At 65.4% G+C, this 12710-nt stretch overlaps 1 protein-coding gene across 3 annotated transcripts in view; it reads left to right on the top strand.

Annotated features, from left to right (window-relative positions):
* STAT6 (signal transducer and activator of transcription 6) overlaps window positions 1-12647 on the top strand; it is an 18050-nt gene extending 5403 nt beyond the window's left edge. The window contains exons 1-20 of one of the 3 annotated variants that reach the window (XM_042028963.1): window positions 2459-2582; window positions 5975-6104; window positions 6211-6349; window positions 7868-7951; window positions 8037-8341; window positions 8456-8587; window positions 8698-8886; window positions 8955-9042; window positions 9144-9266; window positions 9394-9486; window positions 9618-9824; window positions 9901-9995; window positions 10090-10226; window positions 10333-10479; window positions 10664-10733; window positions 11005-11133; window positions 11220-11324; window positions 11425-11505; window positions 11724-11870; window positions 11947-12647. In XM_042028963.1, coding sequence (XP_041884897.1) covers window positions 5989-6104; window positions 6211-6349; window positions 7868-7951; window positions 8037-8341; window positions 8456-8587; window positions 8698-8886; window positions 8955-9042; window positions 9144-9266; window positions 9394-9486; window positions 9618-9824; window positions 9901-9995; window positions 10090-10226; window positions 10333-10479; window positions 10664-10733; window positions 11005-11133; window positions 11220-11324; window positions 11425-11505; window positions 11724-11870; window positions 11947-12127 — 2568 coding nt within the window. In that variant the 5' untranslated portion in view covers window positions 2459-2582; window positions 5975-5988 and the 3' untranslated portion in view covers window positions 12128-12647. Of the gene's footprint in view, window positions 1-2458; window positions 2583-4902; window positions 5187-5974; window positions 6105-6210; window positions 6350-7867; window positions 7952-8036; window positions 8342-8455; window positions 8588-8697; window positions 8887-8954; window positions 9043-9143; window positions 9267-9393; window positions 9487-9617; window positions 9825-9900; window positions 9996-10089; window positions 10227-10332; window positions 10480-10663; window positions 10734-11004; window positions 11134-11219; window positions 11325-11424; window positions 11506-11723; window positions 11871-11946 lie in introns of those variants that run through there. The other 2 variants (XM_042028964.1, XM_042028965.1) reach the window with 2 other exon arrangements.
* Window positions 12648-12710: the final 63 nt, after the last annotated feature.

Genomic DNA, 12710 nt, shown 5'->3' on the forward strand with positions numbered 1-12710 from the left:
CCTACGCGCATGCGCGTGCGGTGCCGGGGCTGCGCCCCCCGGTGGGTGTGGGCAGGGACAGGGTCAGGGCGGGGGTCCGGTGTCGGTGCCGGTATCGGTATGGTCTGGGCAGGGGTCTGGTGTCGGTGTCAATAATGTACAGGCAGGGGTCCGGTGCCGGTATCGGTGTCAGTATGGTACGGGCAGGGGTTCGGTGCCGGTATCAGTGTCAGTATGGGACGGGCAGAGGTCGGGTGGGAGTGTCGGTGTCAGTATAGTACGGGCAGAGGTCCGGTGCCGGTGTCGGTATCGGTGTCAGTATGGCACGGGCAGGGGACCGGGGCCGGAGCCGGTGTGGTACGGGTACCACACGCAGTACCGGCCCGCGATGCCACTCCAGCCCCCCGCCCGTCCCTGCTGTGGTGGCCCCCAATCGCCCCAGGTGCGGGGGCGGCCCAGCTCCCCTCTACCGGCACACGGTACCGGCTGTGGGTCAGAGACGGACGAGGCAGCAGGACCCTCATCATCCCCAAGGGCAGCGGGACCCTCGCCATCCTCTCAGGGCTGCAGCACCTTCACTGTCCCCCCAGGGCAGTGGGACTTGATCCCCAAAGGCAACAGGACCCTCGCCATTCTCCCAGGACAGCAATACCATCACCAGCCCCAAGGGCAGCAGGACCCTGACCGTTCCCCCAGGGCAGCAGGACCCTCACAGTGTCCGAGGGGAGTGGGACCCTCGCTGTCCCCCCAGGGCAGTGGCTCCCTCGCCAGCCCCCAGGGCAGCAGGACCCTCGCTGTCCCCCCAGTCGTCCCTGCGGGGGTGCAGAAGCAGGGCTCAGGGCCGGGGAGCCGGAACAGAGGACCCCCATCATGGGGGTCCCGTCATCGGCAAGGCCGCCCATCACTCACCCAACTCCAGCTTTGACTGAGAACCGTGACGTCAGAGCCTGAGCCGTGACGTCATCCATTGGCCACACCGCTGCCTGCGAGGGCCCGGGGCCGAGGAGGGAGATGGGCAACGGTGCCGGCACCGTCATCGGGCACCATGCGACCCCTCCGCGTAATGTCATGTGTTTTTTTAAATTATGTCACACGCCTGTCCCGCCCCACCCCGGTCAGGCAGCAGCAGTGGGGCGGGGGGATGATTCGAGCTGCTGCGGAGCCAGATATTCGGGAGAAGGTCCAGATGTTCCCGGGATGCCGCCCCTTCAGAAGGGTCGGGGTGGCAGAAACACGGCATAACCCGCTGGGCTGGAGGGGTTCCTGGGGCCGGCTCTGTACCCCCCCCTTTCCCCCAGAGCCCCCAAACGTCGCACACGAGCCGGAGCGGGTGCGATTCTGATTCCTCCCACGCCTGGTTCCGGCCAGCTCTCCACAGCCCTCTCCCCACTCGATACCGTCCTGGACGGGGCCGTGGGGAGGCTCAGCGTGACCGGGAAGCTCCTTCCCAGTCCCAAACAGTCCCGGTGGGTGTCCGGCCTCCCGGAGGAGGGAGTCCAAGTACGCCGTGGAGCAACCGCGCTCACGGGGCTCCCGGGCGCGTTTGATCCTCGAAATGGCAACACGGAGAGTTCACTAGCGCCACGGCGGGAGGAGCCGGGGGGAGCGCGGGGACCCCGCGGCCCTGCCCCAGCCCCGGTACCGCATCCCCAGCCCTGGCAGCCCCGGCCCCGGATCCCCCGGTTCGCCCCGGTGGTACCGGCGGTGCGGCAGCGCCCCCTGGCGGCTCCGAGGCAGCCCTGCCCGGTGCTGCCCCTCCGCTCCGGTGGACGCGGGGGTCGGAGCGGCATTAGGAGCGCCCTGGGGCGGGGCGGGTACCCCCGTGCAGCAGCAACCCCCCCAAACAACGAGCACCCTTTTTCAGTGCCCCCGCTCTCGTCCTCGGCTCGGTACCGGAGGGCGCAGGCAGAGGCGGACACAGCCCGGGACCAGCCGCGGGCTCGGACCCCAGGATGGGGACGGGGGCTCAAACCGTGCGGTGAAGGTGCAGTCCGGGACCAACGGCCCGGCCCGATGTACCCGGGAACGGCGGGGCCACGGAACCGGGGCTGCCCGGGTGCGAGAGCACCCGCGGGAATGGGCGGGGGGCACCCACGGGGATGGGCGGGGGCTTGGAAGGACAGCGAAGAGGGACCTGATTAGAGCAGGAGTAGGGTCAGGGGTGGGTGTCACAGATGGGAGGGAGGGGCACAAGTGGGCGGGAGCAGTGGGTGAGTGGGCGCTGAATGCGGCAGATGTGGGGTCACGAGTGGGGTATGGGGTAAGAGTGGGGTCATGATGGGAGATGGGAACGGGGAGATACGGGGCAGGAGTGAGGTCACCAGTGGGTGGGGGGCTGATATGGGGCAGGCGCGGAGCCTATGGGTGCCGCAGCCCCTCGGTGGAGCGGTCCGGGAGTCCCAGGTCCTGCCGAAGCTGGTCCCGGTCCCGGTGCCCTCCCACCCCTCCGCTCGCACGTCTCCTCCCCCTTCCTGCGCTCGGCGCTTCCCGGCGGAGCGGGGCCGCCGCGGGGACCGGCCGCGCCCGCCGCCGCTATGGAGTGAACGAGGGGCCGCGGGGACCGGCCGGACCGGCCGCCCCCCGCCCGCGGCTGCTCTCGCCAGGTAACGGGGGACGGCACCGGGGACTCTGCCGCCGCTTGGCACCTCCCGCCCCGGCCCGGAACTCGGGCAGGGGCACTGGGAGCCGGGGGGGACGGGGCTCTGCGGAGTGTCCCAGGGGCGGGGGGCTGTCCAGAGGCACCTCCCTGCTCCGGCGGTGGGCAGTGCGTCGTGTGACAGGCTGAGCGGGGCCTCTGAGGGGGAGCGGAGCGACCGTCAGCCCCTCACTGGGGTGCTTGGGGGTGGGATGGGGAAGGGGCTCCGGGACCGGTGGCGCCGAGGCTGCAACGGCCGCGCAGATGGAAACGCAGCCCAGCTCGACCCGCAGTCCAGAGCACCCGCTGCTGGGTGGGTGCAGAGGATGGCACCCCGCTCTCCTGGCACCCCCTCGCCTGGCACCCCGCTCTCCTGGAACTCGGATCTCCTGGCATGCCGCTGTTTGGGGGGTGGGTGGGGCAAAGGAAGACCCCTTCCCCCGTCCCGCCGGTGGGACCTGGACAGCGAGTTCCAGCGCGGACTCCCCGAGCCGTGACTCATCCTGGGTTGGGTCTCCTGGGGAAGGCCCCGCTCCTCTTCCTACACACCAGAGAAACTTTCGCTCGCTGACGAGCGCAGTCAGCAGTGGGCAGCCCCCCCTCCCAAACACGTGGGCTCCGCGGTGTCCTCCCCGTGGCACTGTCGCCGGTGTCCCACTGTGTCCCGTGTCCTGGCCTCGGCTGGAGAACGCTGGCAGCACTGGCATCCCCAGCACCCCAGGGAAACTGAGGCACGCTGAGAGGCAGCCATGTCCCTCGGGCTCTTCCCCGCGAGGGCAGAGCCGGAGAGGAGTCCGGGTGTCCCAAGCATTTGGAAAACCTCGGAGCATCTGTCCCTGCTCCTGATCTCTGGATCCCTGTCTCGTGACCTCTGGAGCCCACCGAGCGTGAGCGTCCCTGCGAAAGCCCCGGGGAATCTGCCGAGCGGCCGGCAGGATAAGGACGGTGCCCCGAGGTGCCCCGCAGGATAAGGACGGTGCTCTGAGGGACCCACCTGCGCCAGGCTGCGAGATCGCAGACGGCAGCGGGGACATGGCCAGGGCTGGGGTCCGTCCCTGTCCCCCCGGCACAGCCCTCCCGAGAGTGGGGGGCTGCGGTTGGCTGCCAGGAAGGGCTGGTGGTTAATGAGTAACATCCGTGGGATGTACGGCACCTCGGGACAGGGAAGGGGACGGGGAGTGTACGGCAGCTCCGGCTTGGGGAAAGGGTTTCCTGTTGCAGTGAGGAAGCACAAAGCCCGTACTGAGAGTGTGGGGGTCCCTGAGCCCCCCACCCCCCGTGCCCGGGCTCGTCCTGAACCACCTCCCCGCCCGGAAGACCCCCAGTCCCACGAGGAGGCGAAGCCTGTCGGGTGGAGGAGGAAGAGAAAGTGGCTGCGTCGAGGGGGTTTGGGGAGGGACAGTGGGCGGGGGGCGGCTGTGCCCCCTCCCCGGATGCCCTACCCTGCCCCGTGTCGAGCCGGTTTCCCCAGCCACAACGCAGCTGTGCCCCTGCGACCTCGGCTCCCCCAGATGACCTGGAGGAGGGTCCCCATGGGATGTTGCCCCCAGGAGGGAACTGAGAAAAAGCTCTACTGCAGAAGGAGAAGAAGAAGGAAACATGGAAATTAGGATGGGAAGGAAACTGGGCACAGCTGGGCTGTAGGAACTGCTGTGACTGATGCCAGGATGGGACAGGAATGTTCCCCCCATCGAGCTCCTCCTGGGCAGTGGGAGGAGGGAGCAGTGCAGCTTCTCCTGCAGACTCTCAGCAGATCCAGGCATGCCTGGCTTAAGGCTTACACTCCAGGTTGGCGCTTCCAGCCAGCAGCTGCCTCCCAGGGCTGAGCAGAAATACAGGTTTAATAGGGGAGGAGGATAGGGATTAACCTCGAGGCTGGCAAAAGGAGAGGCTGTTTTTCCCTCCTGCCAAGATCCCCCCGGGACTGTGGGGAGAAGCCCAGCAGCATTCCCAGAATTGCTGGGTCCATCTCCCACCGGGCACTGACCCCTCCGGCATAACCTCATCCCCTGGGCCATTCACTGCAGTGTATCACCCGGATCTGTTTGCTCCGGGCAGGCATGGAGTCGAAAGCAAACGCATTTCTGGAAGGCGTCAGCCTCCAGCCACCATGGTTGGTTCCTCACTGGAGTGGCGGCACACGGAGCTCCGTGAGGGCTGCTCCCATGGGACGCGGAGCACCCCGGGGTGCACCCGCCGCTCCCTGGGGCTGCTCGCTGCAGGCCGCAGGCGTTTGTTTGCTCCGGCTGCGACGTTGCCCAGTGACGCCGGCTTCCTTCCCCTCGCAGGGCTCTCGGAGCGCCTCAGCTCCACCTCCGCCCTGCGCCTTCGGCAGCTCCGCGCGGCCCAGGCCCGTGGGGAACGCGCTGCCCGCGGGGACACGGGACGTGACGCGGCTCCGCGTCCCCCCGCTCGCCTGAGGGCACGGCGAGCCAGGCCCGGGCGGACGGGCCGGCCCGGGGGTCCCGCCGGTGCCCCGGCCCCTCGGCTGGGCCGTGAGACGCCGGCGCTGCGGGATCCGCCGCGGGATCGGGCCTTGGCCCCGGGTGGGGCCGGCGGAACCGGCAGCGAGGTGTGTGTGTGTGGGGACCCCGCTGGCCGGCCGGGCCCACGGGGCTGCGGCGGGGCCCGAGGGAGCGAGCGTGGGGGGAGGAAGGGCGGGAGCTGTCGGGAAGAGGCGCGGGCACTGCTGAGGGGACGGGCTGGGAATGTTGGGGTTCTGACGTCCGCCTTGGGGTGTGGTGGGGCCGTGAGCCCCCAGCCCAGGCGTTCCAGGTGGAGTTCCCTATCTAGCGCCTCATTCCAGTCCTCTTCTTGCTTTCCGTGATCTCTGGAGCCCACCAAGCGTGAGGGGCAGCTGGGGAAGGGGCCCTCCTTGCAGGGGACACCTGAGGAAGTTTGGGGGGCAGCCGAGCCACCTCACTGGGATCACCCCAGCAGAACGGCCTCACCAAGCTCGGGGGAGTTCACACTTCTCCCACTCCCAGGGGTTTCCACAGTCTTCCGGCTCTCCCAGCTCTCCTGTGCCAAGTCTAGCAGCACTTGCCTGTCCCTCTGAGTGTCCTTGTGTGACACCCATGGCAGAAGGAGCAGGGATTCCCCGGAGACACGGGAAGGTGAGGCACAAAGTGGGCTACCAGCCCGCCCAGGATTGCCCAAGAGGCTGATCCTGAATCAAGCTTCCCATTCCTTCTCCTCCCCAGCAGCCCCAGCCCAGTGGAGCAGCATGTTCAGACAGGAAGGGACAAGCAGCAGCTCTTGCCCCCTCCGTGAGAGGCTCTTGGTCCTCAGCCCTGCCAGGGTTGGGCTGGGGGCTGCTCCATTGGCCCTGCCCTCATCCCCTCTCCTTTTTGTTTACAGGTGACTGTTCCAAGATGTCCCTCTGGAACCTGGTGTCCCACATGCCACCGGAGGAGTTCAGCAGCCTCTCCACGGAGTTTCCCCGGAGCCTGCGCTGTCTCCTGGCCGAGTGGCTGGAGAACCAGCCCTGGTGAGTCTCCCGGGACCCTTCCTCCCCAGAGCAGCACGAGGCGGGGGGGTCACACAGGGGAGGGTGGGGGATCCATGCCCATTCTCCCAACTTCTCCCCTCTCCAGGGAGTTCATCAATGGCTCTGACACCTTCTGCACCAGCATGGCCAGCAGGATGCTGTCAGACATGCTGGAGAAACTCCGCAGCGCTGCCAGCAGCGACAGGCAGCAGTGCCAGATCCTGCAGCAAGTCAGCGGCATCGAGGTGCGCGGGGACCCTGGGGCTGAGTCACGCTGGGATCGCAGCCAGTTCCCAGGAAAACTTGATTATTTTATGCTGGAAGGGCTCGATGCCTTAGGATGGTCCCTGTGTGACACCCCTTTCCAGCCTTGTGGGCAATGAGCAGACTCAGCAGCTGGGTTTTTGGGGTGTTACAGAGGACAGAGGGGTTTGTTTGTATCCCAGGCTCTGCAGCCCAGTGGCCCACAGGGAGCTGCCACATCCCCCCTCAAACAGTCCCATGGGGACCCTCCTGAGCCCCTCAGCCCCCGTGGCCCCACTCACCCCCAGTTGTTGGCACCTGGGGGCTGTCTCACCAGATGTTCCCCATTTTCTGCTCGGCTGTTTGATTTCTCCTTTCCCCAGGCCATGTGGGGCTGCATTTCCTCCTGCCGTGAGCTCTAGGTTTCGTTTTTGGGGACCTTTCTCTTATCAAGGCTGTTGGAATTGCTCTGTCCCTTTCCCAACCCTCTGGCCAGCAAAGCTCAGAGCACCAGGGCTGAGCAGGGCTCACTCCCAGAGCCCCATTCTGGTTGAAAACTCTGCTTTTTTGGTAACAGACCTTTTTAATATCCAACATTTGGGAAGGGATCAGCTTTACTCACAACTTCTGGGGAGCAGAGTGACTTTCCAAAACAAGACTGTTGCTTTTTGCTGTAGGAAATGAGCAGATGTTTCAGCTTAGGGATTTTTTATTATTTAAAATGTTGAAGCAGAGCAGCCTATCTGTGTTCCCTCCTCCCTCCATCCATCCCTCATCCCGGACCACCAAATCCTCATTTCTCCACGCCCATCTGGGGTGTTCCCTGTTCTCGCTGCTGCCGTGGGTGGTGGGAGCCAGGTCACCCCCAGGTTGGGCAACCACAGGGCTGGGAGCCAAACCTGGGCCTCTCACCCCCTGAATCCCACATTTTCCCTGGAAGAGCCCACAGGGCTGCATCCAGCCCCTCGAAGTGGAGCTCCCACCGGCACAGGAACCCACCAAGTGCGTCATCAGCCATTCCCCCCATGGTGTTTTGCTGCTGTTTTGGGAAGTAGCTAATTTGGGAAATGCGTGAAGGCCGGAGGAGCTGGCATGGGACACAGGAACGGAGCCAGCGGGGAATTCCTCTCCCTGTTTTCAGAGGAAAGCATTGATCCGCCCAGGGCAGCTGGGAGAGTCTCCCCCAGGTGTCAGGCTGGAGGAAATGCTCACGGGAATGGAGAATTCTTTTTTGGTTTGGAATTTTTTTTTTTTTCCAATTTGAAGTGGATTCTTCTACTTTTTATACAAAAAAATGGAGTTGGAGCCGATGATCCTGATGGTCCCTCCACCTCCAGATATTCCATGATTCTGTGCGCCATTTAAAGAGGTTTAAAAGCTGGAAATCAGCTCTGTGGTGGTTGTGGAACCCCCGAATTGCCTTGGCCAGGTGCTGTGGGAAGGGGCTGGGGTGGGAGGGGGCCAGGAACAGGGGGCACGTGTCCTGCCCCCCCCGACACCCCCCATTTGTGTCCCCCCAGAACACCTTCCGCCACGACCCGCTGCGGCTGGTGGCTGTCATGAGAGCCATCCTGGAGGGCGAGAAGGCGGCTGTGCTCAAACGGGTGGGTGGTCCCTGCCCCCCTCCCGGGCACCCCGAGGTGCAGGACTGGCAGCAGCCCCCACTGACCCCGCTCTGCTCTGCCCCAGGACCGCCACCTGCCCCTCAGCTTCCACCGGCGGCAGGAGGAGCTGAAGTTCAGCCTGGGGCTGCAGCGGCTGCAGCATCGAGTCCGTGAGATCCAGGCACTCCGGGAAGAGGGGCCGGGGCGGGACGGGGCCGTGGAGAGCTCCACAGCCCCCAGGGAACTGCCCACCCTCACCCTGGAGGCTGTGAAGGAGCTGGAGGTGGCCAAACAGCAGGTCCTGAAGAGGATTCAGATCTGGAAGAGACAACAGCAGCTGGCAGGGAATGGGGCCATCTTTGAGGAGAACCTGGCACCACTGCAGAAGAGGTGGGGGGGCACAGGGTGGGGCTGGGGGACTCTGAGCAACCCCCTACTCCCTGCACTGGCCCGAGGGGCTCCAGGTGAGTGATGGTGGGGTGCTGAGGGTCCCCCTTTCCCCAGGTGTGAGAAGCTGGTCGAGGTTTACTTCCAGCTGCAGCAGCAGGTGATGGCAGTGAGCACAGAGCTGGGGCCTGAGCTGCTGCCCCGGCTCCTGGAGCGCTTGAACGAGGTGTTGTCCAGCCTGGTCAAGAGGTAACAGGCTGGGGGGCTGTGGTGGCCAAGGGTTGAGGTGGGTCTGCAGGGGCTGGTGGCAGAGCTGGCAGGTGCTGTGCTAAGTGCCATGGTGTCCCTTTGTCCCTCAGCTCCTTCCTGGTGGAGAAGCAGCCCCCACAGGTGCTGAAGACCCAGACCAAGTTCCAGGCAAGCGTCCGGTTCCTGCTGGGCCCGCAGCTGCTGAAGGCAGCGCCCAAGCCCTACGTGGTGAGGGCTGACATGGTGACGGAGAAACAGGCACGGGAGCTGGAGCTCAGCAACTACAGCAACACCCTCAGGTGAGCAGTGGAGGTGAGGGGGGGGGCTTCCCCACTGCCGTGCCCCCCTGACCCCCTCCTCTGCCCAGCGAGAGCACGGGGGAGATCATGCACAACATGGTGGCCCTGGAGACCAACCCCACCAGCGGGACCTGCTGCGCCAACTTCAAGAACGTGGTGAGTGCCACCAGTGAGGGGCCGGGCTGGGGGCTCTGTGGGGGTCTCCGTTGGGTTTTTGGGAGTTCCGAGGCTGGGGATGCTCAGCTTTCCCTCCCCAGCTGCTGAAGAAGATCAAGCGCTGCGAGCGGAAGGGCTCCGAGTCGGTGACGGAGGAGAAATGCGCCGTCCTATTCAGCACCAATGTGGCCTTGACCCCCAGCAACATCTCCATCCAACTCCAGGTACCAGCTCCTCTGGCATGGGATGGGGCTGGATGTGCTGAGCCTTCCCCTGTGGGACACCTGTGCTGGGCTGGGACAGTCCCAGGGCAGCCACCACACTTGGCTCAGGGCCACTCTCTGCCCCCAGGTCCTGTCTCTGCCCATCGTGGTCATCGTCCACGGGAACCAGGACAACAACGCCAAAGCCACCGTGCTGTGGGATAACGCCTTCTCTGAGATTGTGAGTGCCAGGAGCCAGAGGGAAGGAGCTGGAACCTGGGGCTGGGTGGGCTCTGGAGGGGGGGGCAACAGTGCAGGCTGGAGCAGGAGTCCAAGGGTGAGCATCCTGTCCTGATGACCCCCTGCCCACAGGACCGGGTGCCCTTCGTGGTGGCCGAGCGGGTGCCCTGGGAGAAGATGTGTGACACCCTGAACCTGAAGTTCATGGCAGAGGTGCAGACCACCAAGGGGCTCCTCAAGGAGCACTACTTCTTCCTGGCCCAGAAGATCTTCAATGACCACAGCGCCAGGTTCGAGGACTTCCAGAGCCGCCACGTCTCCTGGGCCCAGTTCAACAAGGTGACTGGGAGGGCTGGCCGGGGTGGGCAGGAGCCAGCGTGGCCATGGGGAACCTCATGGCCTCTCTCTGCCTCAGGAGATCCTCCCTGGCCGGGGATTCACCTTCTGGCAGTGGTTTGATGGAGTCCTGGACCTCACCAAGAGATGCCTCAAAAGTTACTGGTCAGACAGGTGGGTGCCCCGGGGCTGAGCTTTGGGAGTCCTGATCCCACCCCACCACCCTGGGTGATCCTGATCCCTCTTCCCTACCTGTCCACCCCTCCAGGCTCATTGTGGGCTTCATCAGCAAGCAGTACGTGTGCAAACTGCTGAGCGCGGAGCCAGACGGGACCTTCCTGCTCCGCTTCAGCGACTCCGAGATCGGGGGCGTCACCATCGCTTACGTCATCCGGGGCAAGGACGGTGAGATGGGGTCAGAGGCTGTGCAGGGGGGGCCCTTGTTGCCAACAGCTGTGGGGTGTTACAGGAACCAGCACTGGAATCCCGTGACATGTCTTCCCTCGCTCAGGCTCCAGCCAGGTGGAAAACATCCAGCCCTTCTCTGCCAAGGATTTGTCCATCCGCTCCCTCGGCGACCGGATCCGGGACCTGGGGCAGCTCCGCAATCTGTACCCCAACATCCCCAAGGATCAGGCGTTTGGGAGTCACTACAACAGTGAGTGGAGGGGTCCAGGATGGGCCCTGGGCTGTGCTGCCCCTCTGCACCCCAGCAATGCCGTGGGGGGTGTCTTGGGTCTCACCCAGGTGGCCCCAGGGTTTGCGGGAGTGGTGGCAAAGAGGGTTGGCAGGGCACGGTGGTGGGAGGTGGTGGCTCATGGATGCTTCTCCTCCCTGAGCAGAAGAGCAGACAGGCAAGGACGTCCGGGGTTACGTCTCCACTGCCATCAAGATGACGGTGGAAAGCGAAAGGTGGGTGCGAGGCTGTGTGCACGTGGGCCAGGGTTTGCACAGACCTGGGTTTGCACGACCCCTGGCCAGCCTGAGCATCCCCCAGGGCAGGGAAATCCCTGACTGGGAAAAACAGAGCTGTGCTGGTGAGTGACGAGTCCCCTGTGGGCCCCCCGAGCTGCGCTGGGGCACGTCTGTGCACCTACCACCCTACCCCCGAGCACCCACCGGCACATGTCCCCCTTCAGAGCCTGGACCTGGCTGTGCTGATGGGGACCATGTGCTTTTGCAGGGACCAGCAGCCTCCAAGCGCCATGGGGGCCCCCCCCGAGGCCCCCCAGGTGCAGGTGTTCAGCCTGCCCCCCATGCTGCAGCCAGAGCTGCACCCTGAGAGTCTGCAGCCAGTGCTGCCCCCCATCTGGTGAGTGCCCTGCTGTGGGGTGGGGAGTGGGGGCTGTGGCAGAGTCCCCCCCTCAATCTGAACCTCTGTGTGTGTGTGCACTGCAGCCCCCCCACTCCGTTCTGCCCCCAGCCCATCCCCACGGGCTACCCCACAGTTGAGAGCAACATGAACATGATGGTCCCCGACAGGCTCAGTTCCCCCTTCCACAGGTAGGAGCAGGGAACGGTGGGGGGCAGGGTGGGCACCCCTCTGCCCCCCAGCAGGGTCAGGGGGTGTTCCCCCCTCTCTGAGTGCTCCCCCTCCCCACAGCCCATCACCGATTCTCTCGTCGCCCCTGGCCATGGACCCCTCGCTGTCCCACTGCCAGGAACCTGCCTTCAGGACCCCCGGGTAAGACCTGGCACACAGGTGGAAGGGGGCCACCCTGCCCTGCACCCCTTTTCCCCCTCCCACCCCAGACCTGGAGCAGCCATCCCCAGCTGACCGGTGCTCCCAGTGCTCTGCCCTGCTGGTGCTCCCTGGAGGAGCCCCACACCAGTCCCCCAAAACCAAGCCGTGCCCCCCCAATGCCTTTCTACACCATTCTACACCATTCTTTCTCCCTCCAGACCCTTCATGCCCAACCAGTACATGCCCGGGGAGGTCTCGCAGCTGCTGCCCGGGGGTCCCTCTGTGGAGCCGCGGGATGAGGAGATGCCCGAGCTGCCCCCGTTCCCGGCCGTGGAGGATGGGCCGCTGCAGAGCTCCCCGCGGTGGTAAGCACGGGGAGGGGTCAGCAGAGGGAAACCCCCTCCCAATCCCCCCCGGTCATCCTGCTGCCTCTGTCCCCAGGATGTCACCCAGCATGGAGCAGTCACCGGGCTCAGAGTTGGAGCAGTTCCTGCAGGATGTGCCCCTGTTGCCCCCCTTCGCGCCCCTCCCGCAGCACAGCGGGTACCCCAATTCCAGCCCATCCTGCTGGGGGCTGGGGGAGGCGCGGTGGGATGACAGCATCCGGCCGGGACACGCGTGAGGGGGCTACCGGGGGGGAGGCGGGACATCGGACTGGGACCCCCCCACTCCCTCCCAGCCTTGTCTGGGTTCACGGACTTGATACGACTCGTGCAGGGGTGGAAACTCCAACTGGGAAAGGTGGGGTTGGGGGGATTTGGGGTAACCCCCGCCCCCCCCCCTTGCATTGCTGCCCGCCCCCGCCGCTGCCGGGGGTCCGCGGGTGAGGGGGTGCAGGCGCAGGGGCCCCGTCCTGCGTGGGGGGCACCGGCAGCCGCACGCGGTGCCCCCAGCCCACGCCACCGGGATGAGTCACCGCGGGGGCGGGAGGCGGCAGCGCGAACGGCGCCGGGGCGGAGGTGCCAGCCCGGTGCCCGGCGGGGGTAGACACCGGGACCCCCATGGAGGGGGACACGGCCCCCTCGCACCCCCGCAGTCAGCGCTTGCTTTGGGGTTTTGAGCTGCTCCCCACCCCCTCCCCCCCTCCAAGCTGGAGCAGGGGGCAGGAAGATAAGCCATAAAATAAAGTTTTATTCCAAAATAACAAAATAAATAATCTACTGTACACGGTACAAAGGAAGAGTCGCTAATGCTCTAAAAAGACA

Source organism: Corvus kubaryi, unplaced genomic scaffold (genome assembly GCF_017639235.1).
Source record: "Corvus kubaryi isolate FWS band 111438036 unplaced genomic scaffold, C.kubaryi_AGA036_p1.0 37309, whole genome shotgun sequence".
Taxonomy (NCBI): Eukaryota; Metazoa; Chordata; class Aves; order Passeriformes; family Corvidae; genus Corvus; species Corvus kubaryi.